At 47.9% G+C, this 20,448-nt stretch overlaps 1 protein-coding gene across 5 annotated transcripts in view; it reads right to left on the reverse strand.

Annotated features, from left to right (window-relative positions):
* IKZF1 (IKAROS family zinc finger 1) overlaps positions 1 to 12,299 on the reverse strand; it is a 256,897-nt gene extending 244,598 nt beyond the window's left edge. Inside the window, exon 1 of one of the 5 annotated variants that reach the window (XM_073678339.1) lies at positions 11,981 to 12,299. In XM_073678339.1, coding sequence (XP_073534440.1) covers positions 11,981 to 12,122 — 142 coding nt within the window. In that variant the 5' untranslated portion in view covers positions 12,123 to 12,299. The remainder of the gene's footprint in view (positions 1 to 11,980) is intronic. The other 4 variants (XM_073678338.1, XM_073678341.1, XM_073678340.1 and 1 more) reach the window with 4 other exon arrangements.
* Between the last annotated feature and the right edge of the window lie 8,149 nt (positions 12,300 to 20,448).

Consider the following 20,448-nt stretch of genomic DNA (forward strand, 5'->3'; position numbering starts at 1 on the left):
TAATAAAAGCTAAGCGGGACCCTACAATATTGCAAAACAATCTGGATAACGTGTGAATGGGCAGACACTTGACAAATGAGATTTAATGTTCATAAATGTAGAGTAATGCACCTAGGACGGAGTAATCCTATTGTTGCACATACATTAAATGGGATTATACGCGGGACAACAGAACAGGAGAAGGACTTGGGTGTTCTGGTTACAAGTAAGCCGAACAGCAGTACTCTATGTCAGACAGCAGCCGCAAAAGAAATCAAGATTTTAGGGTGTATAAAAAGAGAGATAAAATCCCACGAGATATTGTTATGTAGCACCCTGAGGACTCGGCTGCTACAGGGGTATTGCACCTCACTCCAGAGGTGTGGTATTCCACTCCCGGGTAAGGATGGAGTGTGGGACTGAGCTCAGTAGGCTGCATGCACTACATACATCCCATTTCCGGGGGACAGATCAACGGTACTCCCACCAGTATATGTGCAGGTACGACAGCGTCTGTCCCTGGCTGGAGTGGGAGGGGGGTGGAACATCCCAGTAGTGTAGGGGCAGATAGGGGGATAGGGGGAGTAGTCTGGGTAAAGCTAGGAGCTCATTGGGTGCTAGTCACCTGGGCTCACACATAGAGGGAGTATATATGGTGGGCACCATCTTAGGACAGGGTCTTTTTAGCCTGAGGAGCAGAGCAGAGGAGTTCAGCCAGGAGGGCTGACAGGGAGCTGTGGCTCCGGCTGGGCCCAGCTCCAGAGCCAAGCCTGCAGAGGAGAGAGGAGAAAGAAGGACCCAGAGAGAAAGACAGAGGGAACCCCAAGAACCCAGAAACAGACCAGAAAGGGTGAAGGGTTGGCGGACACGGGTACCGGAACCCGAACTGGTGGAGGCCACTTATCCTCAGCCAGGAACCGGAGGTCGTGGTCAAGATTTGCCATGACCCTCACCAAATCCACCAGAAAGGCACACCAAGCATAGGGTCAGGGAACCCAGAGGAGGTTTGACCACTAAGAGACCCGAGGGAGCCGGCCAAAGGTGGATCCCTGGTGGGAACGGCCAGAGACAGAGAGAGAGAAGGGAGCTCAGGACCACGCTTCAGAACTGCCTGGGGGTTAGCCGAGTCCAGGACCTGGTGGACGCAGCACGGCTCGGGTGGTCACTCAAGGCCAGAGTGACTGAGAGAACACTTGTGAGTAAAACCCCTGAAACTGCATCTCCTGACTCTGACTCTTCTTACTGACCGTCACAACCCCCATCATCTTCACCTGCTGCCCTGAGGCCATACCCCTCCCGTTGGGGGTTATACCATCATCGCTGCACCCATACCACCGGCCTCAGCGGACTGTTCTGCAGCGGCGGCTGCAAAGCCGTACTCAACGGGTGGCGTAGTCGACATCCAAGTTAACATCTACTGCCATAGACTGCCACTTAGTTTGACACCCTGGACGCGGACCGGGTCACCGCCACAAGGACTACTACCCCTATCCAGATCCGGCTCCGGGTATCCCCTGAACATGGCCCAGGGGGCGCGTCAACTTTGGCGTAGTCGGCAGGATCACGTGCCCGCAACCATCGGGTACTGCGTGCCTGAAGAAAAGTTCGCATTTACCTCAAAAAGAAGTCTCCCGCCGGTTCCGGAGGGTCCCCGCCATCGGACGCCATCTCGGATCGGTTCCCGCCATTTGCCCGTCATCTGCAGTCTTTTCCCGCCATCTGCAGTGTTTCCCGCCACTGGGAAGCGATTCCCGCCATCTAAGAAGATTTCCCGCCCTGGCAGAGCGGACGCCATTATGGGCGTGCCAGAGGGTGGTAAGAGACGACCTCCCATCGTGGGCCAGGACCAAGAATGGCGCCAAAAACGAAGACCGCCCCCACCAGCAGAGACTGCAATGATTGAGATGTCCATCAGCGTGGGGGGTCTGCCCCTGGAACTGACAATCACCAAGTTGCCCGAGGACCGCCCTCAATGTGGGCGGGGACAGAACAAAAGAGAGAAGATGGGAGCAGCTTGGAGAAGTCTGGAGGAGCCGTACCCGGAGATGGAGGGAGAGGCAGGCAGCACCGACCCTGTGGTCAGGAGCCTGATGCAAGCAACCACTCCACAAGACCTGGTGGAGATCCTGGCACAGCTCCCCCGAGACCGGGAGCGTGCACAGACCGCGCTGGAGGGCCTCGCACGGAGGATGGCCCAAGTGCAGCGAGAAACGCTGATGGAGTGGAGCAGGGAGATGGCCCAGCAGGCTGGAACCCGCCAGCGGAGCACACCACCCGCAACGAGGAGCACGCCTGCCCCTGAAGAGGATGCAGAAGGGACGGAGGCCGGAGACGACGCCGCAGAGGGAGCTGAAGAGACGGAGGCAAGTAAAGGGGACGTTACTACCCCGAGCCCAGCCACCGTAAGCCTACCCCCGCTCCCCGTCGCAGAGCCCGAAGTCCCACTGATCGTGCCCGTTGCCGCACCGCTACCGCTCCAGACTAGGCCCCAAGCAGGAGCCGCGACCACGCCCCCTGTGACGTCACGCGCCTCAACCCTGAGCGCGGCCAAGCAGGAGACGCCACCGGCCTGGTCGCAAGGCCGAGTGCCCCCGGGCGCCGCCGTCTTCACGGTGCCCTTTACCTTCAGGGTACCCCAAGCCTGGTCGCAAGGCCTAGTGATCCCGGGCGTCGCTGCCACCACCGCGCCCTCAACTTCTACTGTGCCGCACCTGGGTGAAGACTTGTTTGCCCAGCACACTTGCCCGGATGGGCAGCCCTTTGCGTGGCCACCGGAGTACCACCATCCCCGACTCCGGAAAGAAAGACCCCTGGATGAGCCCCTAATCCCGGTTCCGGCGCCCGTCAAGATGACCCCGCTCTCGTTAGAGGAGGCGCAGTTTGAGTGGGACCCCGCAGGAGGAGACCTCATCGGGTTCACTCAAGAGACCCGGGCGGCTGCAACTGAGCGTGCGGAGTGCTGCCGCCAGCAGTTGGAAGTCTTTGAGCGAGAACGGAGAGAGAGACGGGTCCGCGAGGAGCGGCTGCAAGTAAAGAGTGCAGAACAAACGAGCCGGACCCGAAGGAACCCCCGTGCAGCCCACGGTCCCCGTGCCACCGGGACTGTAATCAAATTCCAACTGCAGCACGGTTGGGGCTTCATCAGAGATCATCACACCCCCGGCGACGTCTTCGTGACCAGAAGAGATGTCGAGTCCCACCTACCGGAGGGACACAGAGGTCGTGACCTTTACCTGGGTGATGAGGTCACCTTCACCCGGCACCAATGTGCCAAAGGACCCTATGCCCTTCATGTACACCGACTGACAGAGAAAGAGCTGAGGTGTCAGGAGGAGCAAGAGGACCCGGACGGGTCTGAAGGGTACACGGAGGAAGGAGCTGGAGGACGTCGCCACTGATGTACAGTAGGAGCACTGTAAATAGTTACCCGTGAAGGTACAATAACTGTTACCATTATAGTCCCCGTTGGGACCAGTGAACTGTTCCAGTGTGTCCCATCTCCCCACAGGCTGAGGACTGTGAGCAGCCATCCCCTTTTCCCACTGGCCGAGGACTGAGAGCGGCCATATCCCTAGTATATAGTTGCGCTTCCTAAAGTGCCCCCTACCGGTTTTATAGGAAACTGTTTTTTCTACCAGAGACTGTGGCACTTACCTGGTCACAATTTGCACAAGTGGCCAGAGGTCAAAAATGTTTTATATGAAAAGTTTTATTATGATGAAAGAGTTAATATTATTTTATGATGTGTCCGTAACATTTTAAAAGAGAAGTACCTCCCATAAAGGGATGATTGAAGGTTACTGTTTATATATTTTATATGAAGTGCACTTTAAAAAGCTTGTATGTTTTATGTTTTTGCTCTTTTACAGCCCGAGGACGTGCTGTGATTTACCAGGGGGGAATGTAGCACCCTGAGGACTCGGCTGCTACAGGGGTATTGCACCTCACTCCAGAGGTGTGGTATTCCACTCCCGGGTAAGGATGGAGTGTGGGACTGAGCTCAGTAGGCTGCATGCACTACATACATCCCATTTCCGGGGGACAGATCAACGGTACTCCCACCAGTATATGTGCAGGTACGACAGCGTCTGTCCCTGGCTGGAGTGGGAGGGGGGTGGAACATCCCAGTAGTGTAGGGGCAGATAGGGGGAGTAGTCTGGGTAAAGCTAGGAGCTCATTGGGTGCTAGTCACCTGGGCTCACACATAGAGGGAGTATATATGGTGGGCACCATCTTAGGACAGGGTCTTTTTAGCCTGAGGAGCAGAGCAGAGGAGTTCAGCCAGGAGGGCTGACAGGGAGCTGTGGCTCCGGCTGGGCCCAGCTCCAGAGCCAAGCCTGCAGAGGAGAGAGGAGAAAGAAGGACCCAGAGAGAAAGACAGAGGGAACCCCAAGAACCCAGAAACAGACCAGAAAGGGTGAAGGGTTGGCGGACACGGGTACCGGAACCCGAACTGGTGGAGGCCACTTATCCTCAGCCAGGAACCGGAGGTCGTGGTCAAGATTTGCCACGACCCTCACCAAATCCACCAGAAAGGCACACCAAGCATAGGGTCAGGGAACCCAGAGGAGGTTTGACCACTAAGAGACCCGAGGGAGCCGGCCAAAGGTGGATCCCTGGTGGGAACGGCCAGAGACAGAGAGAGAGAAGGGAGCTCAGGACCACGCTTCAGAACTGCCTGGGGGTTAGCCGAGTCCAGGACCTGGTGGACGCAGCACGGCTCGGGTGGTCACTCAAGGCCAGAGTGACTGAGAGAACACTTGTGAGTAAAACCCCTGAAACTGCATCTCCTGACTCTGACTCTTCTTACTGACCGTCACAACCCCCATCATCTTCACCTGCTGCCCTGAGGCCATACCCCTCCCGTTGGGGGTTATACCATCATCGCTGCACCCATACCACCGGCCTCAGCGGACTGTTCTGCAGCGGCGGCTGCAAAGCCGTACTCAACGGGTGGCGTAGTCGACATCCAAGTTAACATCTACTGCCATAGACTGCCACTTAGTTTGACACCCTGGACGCGGACCGGGTCACCGCCACAAGGACTACTACCCCTATCCAGATCCGGCTCCGGGTATCCCCTGAACATGGCCCAGGGGGCGCGTCAGTTACCCCTCTATAAATTACTTGTGAAGCTACATCTAGAACACAGGATCCAGTTTTGGGCTCCACATTTTTTTAAAAGGATATTCAGGAGCTAGTCAGTTCAAAGGCGGGCAACTAGATTATTACAAGGGATGAGAGGCCTCTCAGATGATGAGAGGTTGGAAAATTTTGGCTTGTTTAGCTTAGAAAAAAGACGACTCGTCAGAGATCTCATTTACATGTATAAATATATGTGTGGTCAGTACAATGGACTGGCACATGACTTATTCCTCCCAAACACCATACTAAGGACCAGTGGCACTCATTAGAGGTGGAAGAAAGGTGATTCAGGCAGCTAAATAGGAAAGGGTTATTTACAGTCAGAGCAGTCCGACTGTGGAATAACCCTACCACAAGATGTAGTGATGACAGACACTAGAACAGCTTTTAAAAAAGGTCTGGATGATTTCCTCGATACACATAACATTGTGGGTTATAGATAATTTAGTGAAAAAATTTACAATTGGTGAAGAAAGGTTGAATTTGATGGACCTAGGTCTTTTTTCAACCTATGTAACGAAAATATGGCAGATTTCTCCAAATCTTGTACAATGTCACATATGGCATTATATATTTGTTGCAACTATGGAAAAGGAACTTTTCTTTGTGCCACTCCATGGCTGGCACAGATTTAAAACCAACATTTTGCACCAAAAGAAGATGTATTCTATGACTCTAGACTCTTGTCAAAACTGTGAACGTAAGTCTAAAAAGACACTAAATTTGGTGTACACTATATAAACGCTTTTAAAGAATGTCACTAAGGAAGAAAAATAAAAGTATACAGGAAAATTCTGGTATAACTTACTTTCTTGCCTATAAAGCATGAATCCGGCCATACATTATCAAAGATATTAAAGGGAATATGTCATCAGGTTTTTGCTACATCAACTGAGAACAGCATAATGTTGAGAAAAAGAAGCTGGATCCAACGATGTATCACTTAGTTTACCGGGTGCGGCAGTTATGATAAAATCAGAGTTTTTATATTTAGCATGTAGCAGAGCTGAGAAAGCTAACCCTGCCCACACCAGTCTATGTATGTACAATGTCTATTGAAAGAGAGCTGCTTATGAGAGGAGGGGGCGGTGCCAGTCTAGCAGTCAGATGAGCATGAGACCTGGCAGTGATAATGTCCTGGTGATAAAACCTTCACTATAATTAAACAACAGCACACAACCTGATAAGTGACACATCGTTGAATTCTGTGTTTTAACTTTTACCTCATGCTGTCCTCAGATTACATAGCAAAAACCGGGTAACAGATTCCCTTTAACAGCTCCAGAAACTAATACTATTTGTGGATTAACATTTGTATATTACTTCTATAAAATAAATTGGATAATGAGAAATAGATGCAGCGGTAAACCATCATGATTGTTTATAGGAACCGATTTAATTTGTGCTCCCATAGAATTGAATAGCTAAGTCTCATCTGAAATACAGAAGAGAATAGTACATGCTGTGGTTTTTTTTCACACAGACACTCGTTCCATGCGAAAAAACTGTTGTCTGAATAGCCCAAATGAATGATATTGGTCAGTGTGTTGTAAGTGTACTATCCGACTTTAAAGGAGACGGCACACGTCCGTACAATACGAACGGGCCCTAAAGCGCAACATATTGGCCAATGCATCACAAGCTAATTGTTCTTGTTCGTGGCTTGACAAGCCATAAATAAGAATTATTAGTTCAACATGCGTTGACCAGTATGTGGAATCAGCATTATAAAGGTATACGCTTTTCAATACAATCCTAAAAGTTATCAATAGATGTAGTCAATATTTATTTCCCATATTATATCCCTAAATGATATATTGCCCACACATAAGGGAACAGCAAAACGGAGTTGTGGCAGCTGTAGTTTTTTCATGTAATTTCAGTCTTCTGCAGGAACTTTATGATGTTAAGAGGGTATGTTCACACATGGCAGATCTGTTACAGAAAATTCTGAAACTGAAATCTGTTCCACATAGCTAAATGAGATTGTTTCTGTACTATGAGTATGGGTTTTTACAAACCCCACTAAGTTATACAGAACACTAGCAGGAATTTCTGCATCAAATCTGCCATGTTGCAGCAAATTCATTTTGAACTATATAGTCTAGGGATATCATGGAACGTTATTAAGCATGTTTTACCTTGTTCATATCAGAATTGGACGTACCTTTAGGAGCCTGCATTACTGATTCTGAAATATATGTAGAAAAAATAATGCAGCATCAACTTAAAGGAACCCAAGAGACCCCGATACAATTTACTAGGGTCTGTTGGAGACTGTTGGTATCCATCGTGTAGTAGGCAAATCTGGCACCCCGTCATTTTTGGTTTACAACTCCTAGTCTCATCTTCAAGTTTAGTAATTCACTTTGTCCCCCTTCCCTGTGATATTATGTAACTCAAATCACAGGAACAGGGGCATATTAACAATGATGAGGCATATGAAGAGAATGACTCTTCATGTACTAATTATTCCATGAATGTCTACATATAATTTGTATTATTTCCAAGTAGATATAATTACTTGAAGAAATTGGACAGTATGAAATGGTACATGGCTGTGCGCATAGCCTGTATATAAAATGTTTGCAGTAAACCACAATCATTTAGGACAGATGTATCTTAGTTCATATAGAAATATTCCTGGATGATTTCAATGGATCTTACATGTTGTTTTATTAATCATCTAATTTTCCATTCTGTGCATGATCTAAAGAAGTCATATTAAAGGGTGATTACCAAAAAATCCCAACAAGGTATCCCCTATCCAAAGGATCCAGGATAACCTGTTGATCTATATGGGTGTTCGACTGCTGGGACCCGCAGATATCCCAAGATCGTGGCTTTTGTCCCAGCGGTCATTCTGTCGATAGGGCATAAAGAGTTATTTAAAAAAAAAGTTAAGGCTTTGTTCCCACTGGAATCAGAGGTTCTGTTTGACAGTCCTAGAAGATATGACAGGATTAATATTGCAGCATGCAGCATTACTCTTCATGTCAAAACAAAGGGAAGTACCACAGAACTCCATACTGATTTCATAGTAAATCTATAGGGTTCATCAGGTGCCAGGGGTATCCATCATGAAATGGATCTCACAATGCTCTGAAGTTTCCTTTATAAACATAAATCACGACACAAATATAAATGGGGACGTATGTGTTTAAAACGACTGTCATTTTTTAAAGCGTTCGTCTAATTTAAAGTCTACTTTTGTATAGATACTTTCTACTAGTTATATTATGGTTGAAGCACTACTACTTCTTTGACTCTTGTCTTCCGCATACTTGTACATCTTACAAAGTTACAGAAAAATCATGTTTGTGACTCTGTAGGAGAAATTTAGCAATAATAATGCACAGGTGAGAGCATGATGTATAGATATTCAGCTTAATAGAAATGGCGTTAAATGCCCCCAAATTTACTGCATCAATTCGGTACATGGCATTAGAAATTTGGCATAACTCATTAGACATTTTTTATACGTTTTGACTTATGGCACCTCATGCCAATATTTTACACCAACAACCTCTTACTTCCTTTTAGCCATACCCCTGGTTTTGATTCTTTTTAAAACTGTTCGGCCAGGTGTAAAACTGCATGAAACATTAACTTTTTAGCATATTTTCACTGAAATTTTGGTACATTTCATCTACTTAATCTTTAGCTATGATTCATAGTTTAAAGTATGCCATATTGCTACCTGCTTTATTTATCATTCTCTTTATGCAGTCATCAATTATAGACATCATGTCTCGTTTTTATCATAGCTCCATACTACCAATTACCATCATATTGTAACTTTAGTCTCTAGCCCAGTATTTCCCATCTCCGTCCTCACGGCCCCCCACAGATAACGTCTTCAGGATTTCCTTAGTATTGCACAGGTGAGAGATACTGTTTCAATTTCTGATGCCTTGATAAGAATTCCATCACCTCTGCAATATTAAGGAAATTGTGAAGACATGATCTGTTTGGGGCTGTGAGGACGGAGTTTGGGAAACACTGGTCTAACAACGATGATGTCAAAATATATTCTAATTTTTATTATCAGAGATACTTATAAATTTTATGAGAGCATAATCAATATAAACAAATCTATAATACATTCCATGCTAGCTTCATATTAAAATTCACTGAAATAAAACACTTTTGCACTTTACTATCTTTACAATCAAGACAAGATACTCCGGTAGTAGATATGGTATTTGATATTCCGATGGGGCACCACACCCTCTGACACACATTGTTTCTGTTCTTTTTTTAACAAAATACCAATGTTAGTAAATTGAAATAAACAGAAATAAGGCAATCATAAAGGAGTTGTAGCGAATTTTACAATACACAACATGGTTTTGTAAATTGTTTGGTGTGACAGTATTGAAATTTATGGTCAGTCTAACTTTATACCTAGAAAATGGATAACACTACAAAAAAAATAAAATGTCATTTTATAAACTACTCTTCAACAGGCCAAAAAATACAAATAAACACACCAAACTAACAAGAAAACACGAGGTTTTGATGCGGACTCCAAAATAGATCAAATCTTGAATATAACCTCTTACTGAATGACTGGCAGCTGCAAACACCCGACCATGACTGTATTCCTCCTTATGAAATTATCTGGTACTTCAGGCACTCTCTTTACAAGCAGGTTTCCTCACTAATGTCCCAAACACGACCAATAACTCCCCAAATAATATTCTATGAGAATTGCTCCACAACAATCCTTATTCCTGGGTTTAGCAGTAAATATAGCAATCATCTTATGTAGGTAAACTTGCGTACTTTGTTTCTCTAGTTCATTTCATTCCACTTTCTTATCTGTCACAACTTCCTTAAACTACTCTGTGCATTTTGTTCCCCATTTCTCCATTAGTAATCATATTAATGTGTTTTGCATCCAGAACACAGTACAGTAATATAGATAATATAATTTGGATTATAACAAATTACATCAAAAGGAATAAAGGAATATAATCATCTATCCATTCGCATACAAAATGCTAAACCGCTTGTTATAGGTTAGAACTCCCTCAAGTTTTAGCAGTTAGCATGATAAGTATGTAAATGTTTGTGTGGTTATCAATAGATTTTATATAATATTTATGTTGTCGAAAATAATTGTAATTAACCTTACTCCTAAATAAATCAAGAATTGCCTAACTTGAAAAAAGCTTTATTGGGGAAAAAGTTACCATTTTTTATATTCTCCTGTTCATACATTCATCAGAAGATGAGTAAAAAGAAGAGAAACTTTTACGGGCATCGTTCGCTAGATCAATGCTTGAAATCATTAGAATATTGTTAGGTTTTACTGAAAAAAAAACAGCTACATTTACTTACAGTGTAATGTAATCATTTATGGTGAGAGAAACAATATGCAAATCAAAATGAGAATACAACCCTAGGACTCATCTAATTATTTCCATCTACGCAGAAACTTCATTCACGTGAACTGAACATTCATTCAATTAAATTCTGAATTCCAAGTCTAAATACAAAGTTTTAAGACACATTTACTACCCCATCCTTCTGTAATGTCAGCTCATAATATCATTTGTTGCTTTTTTTAACGGTAGGTAAAATAACATGCGTACATGAAGTGTATGAAATAATCCCTCTGAGATTAATTGACCTAATTATGTATGTAAGCAAATGACATGCCCAGTGCCTATTTACAAAATACCAGAACTGATCTGTGTGAAAATGAATGTTTCATTCAGGATTTAGTTTGATTTTATTGTAAATGTAAAATGTTAGTTATTTGTGCACACTAAGCACATGAGCTGTACTAATGCAAGAATAAATTAACAGACAAATAGGACAGAATAATAGGATAAAGTGAAAAAAGTTAACACTAGAGTATAAAAATTCTATTGCAAGCTAGTGTAATAAGTTATCCTGTAATGTAATATATTCTGTAAAAAAAAAATATATATATATGTATATATATAAAATCGCAGAGCCATGTCTATTCTCATATACGTGTGTGTATGTATATATATATATACATATATATATATATATATATATATATATATAGCGGTACGTAATATATATATATATATATATATATATATATATATATATATATATATATATATATATATATATATATATATATATATATATATATATATATATATATTATACCGCTATGTTGTCTGTGTGGTTACTTAAATATACTTGCACCAAACTTCCAGAATACCAGGTTCAGTTCTGCTGTATAGATGGCACACATGCCAACTTGTTGATTAGAAGGGTAAACTGTATTGGAAAAAAAGATTAGTTGCATGCATCAATATTTTAATATATGTGTTGATATATTTTACATATCCATACTATATATAGTGTATATGTATATTGTGTATATTGCTTGTTTGCTTGTGAATACGGAAGGAGGGATAGATTTTGCAGCAATAGACAAGCAGATATAGAGCAGTAAAGTTCATGATGAGCTAAGGGTGTTTGAGAGAGAGAGAGTGTGTACATATTTATTCACACATACCTATACATGTGTATATATACATTTATTATTTCTAGAGCACCAACATATTCTGCAGCACTTCACAATTGAATATCTATATACACTCACACACATATTACATATAGATATGTACACACATATATAGTCATACACAATTAGCTGTGTCTTGGGGACACTCTCCTGCAGTGAGTTCTGCACTGCGCTCTATGAACTTGGCCGTTAGTTGAGCACTTTCTGCCCAGTACAGGCAGGTGTAGACCCGTGCACGGTGCTGTGCGCTCACATACATGAGTGCAGTATGTGACTCCCGGCTGTGCCGTACACCGCACGCTCGCACTGTGGCACCTGGAGCGGACGCTGCGTTACCTGCTCTGCCGTGGGTTGGCTGTAGACAGCTCTCCCAGTCCCCTGCAGCTGCTCCATGTGCTGCTCTGAGCGGCGCCGCAGGATGAAGCTCAGGTCTCAGTCCCACCCCTCTCCACTCCACTTCCTCATTCCAGTGCAACATGACAGCAGCCTGGTGTGCAGCCTGGCATGTCCTGCACTGATGTGCCGGTGGCCGCCACTTCCATTTAATAGGCGAGCTGCCAGGCTTAGCGGAGACTGATGCTGCGCTCGTCAGCTGAGAACACACCTCCCCGCGGAGAGCGCTGGACACTGAGGACGGCCCGCGTGCCCTCACCTTGTGCCCTGTGCAGGCGGGGCAGTCACCTCACCTTGTGCCCTGTGCAGGCGGGGCAGTCACCTCACCTTGTGCGCTGTGCAGGCAGGGGCAGTCACCTCACCTTGTGCCCTGTGCAGGCAGGGGCAGTCACCTAACCTTGTGCGCTGTGCAGGCGGGGCAGTCACCTCACCTTGTGCCCTGTGCAGGCGGGGCAGTCACCTCACCTTGTGCCCTGTGCAGGTGGGGCAGTCACCTCACCTTGTGCCCTGTGCAGGCAGGGGCAGTCACCTCACCTTGTGCGCTGTGCAGGCAGGGGCAGTCACCTCACCTTGTGCGCTGTGCAGGCAGGGGCAGTCACCTCACCTTGTGCCCTGTGCAGACAGGGGCAGTCACCTCACCTTGTGCCCTGTGCAGGCGGGGCAGTCACCTCACCTTGTGCCCTGTGCAGGCAGGGGCAGTCACCTCACCTTGTGCCCTGTGCAGGCGGGGCAGTCACCTCACCTTGTGCCCTGTGCAGGCAGGGGCAGTCACCTCACCTTGTGCGCTGTGCAGGCAGGGCAGTCACCTCACCTTGTGCGGGCAGGGGCAGTCACCTCACCTTGTGCCCTGTGCGGGCAGGGGCAGTCACCTCACCTTGTGCGCTGTGCGGGCAGGGGCAGTCACCTCACCTTGTGCGCTGTGCGGGCAGGGGCAGTCACCTCACCTTGTGCGCTGTGCGGGCAGGGGCAGTCACCTCACCTTGTGCCCTGTGCAGGCGGGGCAGTCACCTCACCTTGTGCCCTGTGCAGGCGGGGCAGTCACCTCACCTTGTGCCCTGTGCAGGTGGGGCAGTCACCTCACCTTGTGCCCTGTGCAGGCAGGGGCAGTCACCTCACCTTGTGCGCTGTGCAGGCAGGGGCAGTCACCTCACCTTGTGCGCTGTGCAGGCAGGGGCAGTCACCTCACCTTGTGCCCTGTGCAGGCAGGGGCAGTCACCTCACCTTGTGCCCTGTGCAGGCGGGGCAGTCACCTCACCTTGTGCCCTGTGCAGGCAGGGGCAGTCACCTCACCTTGTGCCCTGTGCAGGCGGGGCAGTCACCTCACCTTGTGCCCTGTGCAGGCAGGGGCAGTCACCTCACCTTGTGCGCTGTGCAGGCAGGGCAGTCACCTCACCTTGTGCGGGCAGGGGCAGTCACCTCACCTTGTGCCCTGTGCGGGCAGGGGCAGTCACCTCACCTTGTGCGCTGTGCGGGCAGGGGCAGTCACCTCACCTTGTGCGCTGTGCGGGCAGGGGCAGTCACCTCACCTTGTGCGCTGTGCAGGCAGGGGCAGTCACCTCACCTTGTGCAGGCAGGGGCAGTCACCTCACCTTGTGCCCTGTGTAGGCGGGGCAGTCACCTCACCTTGTGCCCTGTGCAGGCAGGGGCAGTCACCTCACCTTGTGCGCTGTGCAGGCAGGGGCAGTCACCTCACCTTGTGCAGGCAGGGGCAGTCACCTCACCTTGTGCCCTGTGTAGGCGGGGCAGTCACCTCACCTTGTGCCCTGTGCAGGCAGGGGCAGTCACCTCACCTTGTGCGCTGTGCAGGCAGGGGCAGTCACTTCACCTTGTGCAGGCAGGGGCAGTCACCTCACCTTGTGCCCTGTGTAGGCGGGGCAGTCACCTCACCTTGTGCCCTGTGCAGGCAGGGCAGTCACCTCACCTTGTGCAGGCAGGGGCAGTCACCTCACCTTGTGCTCTGTGCATGCTGGGGCAGTCACCTCACCTTGTGCTCTGTGCATGCTGGGGCAGTCACCTCACCTTGTGCGGGCAGGGGCAGTCACCTCACCTTGTGCCCTGTGCGGGCAGGGGCAGTCACCTCACCTTGTGCCCTGTGCAGGCAGGGCAGTCACCTCACCTTGTGCAGGCAGGGGCAGTCACCTCACCTTGTGCCCTGTGCAGGCAGGGGCAGTCACCTCACCTTGTGCGCTGTGCGGGCAGGGGCAGTCACCTCACCTTGTGCTCTGTGCAGGCGGGGCAGTCACCTCACCTTGTGCAGGCAGGGGCAGTCACCTCACCTTGTGCTCTGTGCATGCTGGGGCAGTCACCTCACCTTGTGCTCTGTGCATGCTGGGGCAGTCACCTCACCTTGTGCGGGCAGGGGCAGTCACCTCACCTTGTGCCCTGTGCGGGCAGGGGCAGTCACCTCCCCTTGTGCCCTGTGCAGGCAGGGCAGTCACCTCACCTTGTGCAGGCAGGGGCAGTCACCTCACCTTGTGCCCTGTGCAGGCAGGGGCAGTCACCTCACCTTGTGCACTGTGCAGGCAGGGGCAGTCACCTCACCTTGTGCCCTGTGCAGGCTGGGGCAGTCACCTCACCTTGTGCAGGCAGGGGCAGTCACCTCACCTTGTGCACTGTGCAGGCAGGGGCAGTCACCTCACCTTGTGCAGGCAGGGGCAGTCACCTCACGTTGTGCACTGTGCAGGCAGGGGCAGTCACCTCACCTTGTGCAGGCAGGGGGGGTGACCTCACCTTGTGTAGGCAGGGGCAGTCACCTCACCTTGTGCACTGTGCAGGCAGGAGCAGTCACCTCACCTTGTGCCCTGTGCAGGCAGGAGCAGTCACCTCACCTTGTGCAGGCAGGGGCAGTCACCTCACCTTGTGCCCTGTGCAGGCAGGGGCAGTCACCTCACCTTGTGCAGGCAGGGGCAGTCACCTCACGTGCACTGTGCAGGCAGGGGCAGTCACCTCACCTTGTGCAGGCAGGGGCAGTCACCTCACCTTGTGCCCTGTGTAGGCGGGGCAGTCACCTCACCTTGCGCCCTGTGCAGGCAGGGGCAGTCACCTCACTTTGTGCAGGCAGGGGCAGTCACCTCACCTTGTGCAGGCAGGGGCAGTCACCTCACCTTGTGCCCTGTGCAGGCAGGGGCAGTCACCTCACCTTGTGCAGACAGGGCAGTCACCTCACCTTGTGCCCTGTGTAGGCGGGGCAGTCACCTCACCTTGTGCCCTGTGCAGGCAGGGGCAGTCACCTCACTTTGTGCCCTGTGCAGGCAGGGGCAGTCACCTCACCTTGTGCGGGCAGGGGCAGTCACCTCACCTTGTGCCCTGTGCGGGCAGGCGCAGTCACCTCACCTTGCGAGGGCAGGGGCAGTCACCTCATCTTGTGCCCTGTGCAGGCAGGGACAGTCACCTCACCTTGTGCGGGCAGGGGCAGTCACCTCACCTTGTGCCCTGTGCGGGCAGGGGCAGTCACCTCACCTTGTGCGGGCAGGGGCAGTCACCTCAACTTGTGCCCTGTGCAGGCAGGGACAGTCACCTCACCTTGTGCAAGCAGGGGCAGTCACCTCACTTTGTGCAAGCAGGGGCAGTCACCTCACCTTGTGCGCTGACCTGGCAGGGGCAGTCACCTCACCTTGTGCGCTGTGAAGGCAGGGGCAGTCACCTCACAGTGCTGCAGGCGCCTCAGGCCGTGGGGACCCCACACTACGTGATTCGTCACTGCCCCACAAACACTTCTGTATCAGCTCAGGTTCTGCCCCAATAAAGCATGAAGACATTTTACCTCAGGTACATGGCAGAAACTTTATAGCAAGCAACAATGATTAGACTGCATCCTGAGTAGAGCAGATCTTATTGGCCAATGACACCTATGTTTCTGTTCATAATTAAAGAAATTTAAAAAAGACGCCCATCCATAAGTAACAGAGACACTGAACAAAGCAAAAATAAGCTGTTTAACTTGGAGCAAAGTGCCTCACGTTTTGCATGGCTGCCATGCTTGTGTATCAGTATTTACACCACAATCGATTATTTGTCTCCACCAATCTTTTGGGGCAGATTTGTTAGAGAGAAAGTGGCATACGCTACGAGACACATGGGGTGTGAACCCCCAACATCATTTCACATTTTCATTTATTGGAGATTATTTTTGTAGGAACTACAACATCTTTACAGCTGATGCAAACAGAAGTGACGAGGACTTGTTAATCCTAGCAAAATATTGTGTCACATTTGGCCAAGACAGCCTATGGTGCTGATTTCACAAGAGGCTTCAGGTTACCCTCTGCCATGCCACACAGGAGCATTGGTTTAGATCCTTTACTAAAAGTGCAATAATAAGTGGTGCTCCTCCAGCCTTCATTGGCTCCCACCTCCTTCCCAGGGGTGGACACAAACAGAAGATGGCCCCGATGCAAGAACATTACATGGGCCCTTTGTAATTCAATAGCTCATCATAAAGTGCACACTAATGTGTCTGTGACTGAAATTGCTTGCTGCTTTGGAGGTGGAAGTGGACTCCATTACACCAGTGGTATATTACACCTGCTCCTCACCCTTCTTCCTTACAAAACCTTCCCCTCAGGGCCGGCTCCAGGTTTTTCTGGGCCCCGGGCGAAAGAGTCTCAGTGGGCCCCTTTAACACATACCACGATTCATGATGCAGAGATACAGCGGAGAAATATATATATATATATATATATATATATATATATATATATATATATAGTACAATGCAAAGATTTCACTTCTTACATTACATGAGTGATATCTATTGTAAATTCCACAATAGCTCAGAAACCGGTGAATCGCTCCACACAGAATACTGGCCCCCATATAAGGCTCCATACGGAATACTGGCCCTCATATAACGCTTCATACAGGATACTGGCCCCCATATAACGCTCCACACAGAATACTGGCCCCCATATAACGCTCCATACAGGATACTGGTCCCCTTATAAAGCTCCATACAGGATACTGGCCCCCATATAACGCTCCATACAGGATACTGGTCCCCTTATAAATCTCCATACAGGATACTGGCCCCCATATAACGCTCCATACAGGATACCGGTCCCCTTATAACGCTCCATACAGGATACCGGTCCCCTTATAACTCTCCATACAGGATACTGGCCCCCATATAATGCTGCATGCAGGCTGTTACCCCCCACATAATGCCCCATACAGGCTGTCCCCCCCTTATAATGCTCCATGCAGGCTGTTACCCCCCACATAATGCCCCATACAGCCCCCCCCCCTTTTAATGCTCCATGCAGGCTCTTACCCCCCACATAATGCCCCATACAGGCCCCCCCTTTTAATGCTCCATGCAGGCTGTTACCCCCCACATAATGCCACATACAGGCAGCCCCCCCTTATAATGCTCCATGCAGGCTGTTCCCCCCAACATAATGCACTATGCAGGCTGCCCCCCCTTTATAATGCCCCATGCAGGCTGCCCCCCCCTCTATATAATGCCCCATGCAGGATGTCCCCCCCCCTCTTTATAATTCCCCATGCAGGCTGCCCCCCCCTCTATATAATGCCCCATGCAGGATGTCCCCCCCCCTCTTTATAATGCCCCATGCAGGCTGCCCCCCCCCCCTCTATATAATGCCCCATGCAGGATGTCCCCCCCCCCTCTTTATAATGCCCCATGCCTCCATACATTAAAAAAAAAAAATCAAATACTCACCTCCCTTCTCCTCACCTGCTGCCGCTGCCCGCTGCTCGCTGCTCAGCTCCGAACTCCAGCGTTGTCGGCGTCTTCCAGTTCAGCGCTCCCTGTGACGGCTCAGGGGAGGGCGCGGTGAAAAGACGTCACCGCGCCCTCTGACCTGAGACGTCACAGGGAGCGCAGAGCAGGAAGACAGCGGATCTGCGGAGGCACGGGGAGAGGTAAGTATCGGGCTGCCGGGGCCCTGAGCAAGCGGCGGAGAAGGGCGGGCTCTGACACCGCTCTCCTCCGCCCATAGCCCAGCGGGGTGCGCGACCGCCAGTGGGCCCCTCTGCCTGCTCGGGGCCCCGGCATTTGCCCGGGTGCGCCGGGTGCTGACGCCGGCCCTGCTTCCCCTCATCTAGTACACATTGTGTTTTTGCTGTGTTTTTTTATAAAGTCTATGAGATTTCAGAAATCTCATGCACACACGTTGTTTTTTTTTTCTGACTGTTTTGTCAAAGAGTTGCATTTTTGTCACTTCTTTCAGCATTTTTTCAGCATTTTTCACTCATAGAAAGCAATGGGTAGTGCAAAAATGCAACAAACAACACAGGTATTAGGTTTTGTTGCATTTTTGGCGCCAAAACCTACTGAAGTTGAATTAGGTTATTTTCTTCTGCACTAACCTTTATCAGCATGCACAAGAGACAAATGAACACTGAAAAAAACACAGTAAAAACGCCGCAAAAAATGCGACAAACACTCAGTGAAACCTACTTTTTTGACGTTTCTTCTTTACTGCCAAGAAAGCAGGTTTTGCCTGTGGAAAAAAGTATAAAAAATACAACCTGTTAACATAGCCTATCAATTCTTGCAACGTTTTCACTGCATATTTTAACCATACTAATAAGTGGGGAAAAATCTGCAACGAAAACAAAAGGAAAAAACACAGCAAAAATGTACATATTTTACATAGCATTTTTCCTGCCAAAACATCAGTATTTGCAGGAGAAAATCCTGAGAGAGTGCGCATACCCTTAGAAAGGAGCTTACTTTGAGAGAACATTCTTTAACGTGTAGGGAAGGAAACTCTGATGACAACTGTAGAAAGAAAAAAAAAAAAGGCATCAATTTCTTCCCTTGCGTCCGCTGTCATAAAAATGGCTTATAGATGCTGGTGACCGGTAAACACATGGATTACTCTCGTGACGTGTGATCTGTGGCAATTCAGCAGCATGACACCTAGTGATAGGATTTTCTTAAGACAGGACATTCATTGCAACATTTCCCTACATGCTCTTGTTTCCAAAAGATTTCACCACTTCCATGTCTTTGCTTTCCTAAAATGAGAAAATCAGTATTTCACAACTGGAATCATTAGCACCTCAGGATGAATGTTTTAAAATTGCTTAAAACACACTTGTTTTAGATAGGATCTGTTCACACTATGTTAATTGCTTATAATTAGGTAATCCATGCTGTCTTTTTAAAAGAAAGACAGGTATGCTCAACTGTATGCCTAAAAAATATATTAGTATGTCAGTACAGCTGAAAAATGTCTCCATTTATGGATGTTATAAAAAAAAAATCTCTACATGTAGAAAGGGATTAGTCAAGACTGGAGTCTATGTTCCCACAATGAGCTTTTAATGAGTTTTTGATGTTGCAGAATTTCTGCACCATTTCTGCACTTATTATTTAAGTTAGGTTACTTGTGGTTTTTTATTGTATTTGTGTGTTTTTTTTTACATGTGTTTTTATTGTGTTTTTGATGCTGCTATTTTTGTCTCTTCTTGATTTGTCATGCTTTAAATAAAGCTGCTGTGTTTTTGATACTTCCTGCTATTTGGCTTTGAAAAAACTTTATTGACACAATTAGGTGCAGATTACATGTGTTTTTGATGTGTTTCCACCATCACAAATGTCAACTTTTTTCTCTATAAAGTTTCTCCGTGTTGCTCCAACATGTTCAAACCAAGTTTAAGAATGCAATTGCATTCGAAACGCGTCTAGTTCTTGTCATTCTCCTCCTTCTCCATGCCCCCTTCTACCTCTCATGTCATGAGGTTGCATTTTCCACTTGCACTTGATATTTTTTACCATCACTAACGTTATTAAATTTTGGAAATAAAGACTTCATTTTTGTAACATGTTGTTGAATTATGGACTTGAAACTGGATCAACTTTTCCTCTTTCTTGTAATTTTTAAAGCTCAAGAATGCTTCATGAATTATTACATCTCGCTGGTGTTTTCTCATCATTCTTTTATCCTAAGGCTATGTGCCCTCGATGCAGAAATGAAGCAGAAAATTTCTGCAGCATTTCTGCATCTCCCTGGCAGAAAAAAACGCAAGCGGATTGTACATGCGTTTTTCCTGAGAAATACATTCGGATTCACTTGCGTTTCCGCATGCGGATTGACAAGCGCTTTCAAAGCGATTTTAGCATCACTTTGAAAGTGCTTGACAACTAGGTCACACTATATAAATCCATGCAAACAGCATGGATTTATATAGTGTGACCTTTAGAATGGTTAAAAATAAAAAAATAAACCTTGATACTTATCTTCTGATGGCCCGGGGTGTGTTGCTGCGCTGTTCCTGGCTGCCAGCTGATCGCGGGACACTGCACTGAAAGACCTGCCGTCACATGACTGTGACGTCACCGCAGGTCCTTCAGTCTGCTGGCAAGCACAGGGAAGGAGTCCGGGGGCCGTCGGAAGGTGAATATAATCTTTATTTTTTATTTTATTCTTTTTTTTACAGTT

Source organism: Phyllobates terribilis, unplaced genomic scaffold, assembly GCF_046119375.1.
Source record: "Phyllobates terribilis strain yellow unplaced genomic scaffold, ASM4611937v1 Scaffold_4__5_contigs__length_816908805, whole genome shotgun sequence".
NCBI lineage: Eukaryota > Metazoa > Chordata > Amphibia > Anura > Dendrobatidae > Phyllobates > Phyllobates terribilis.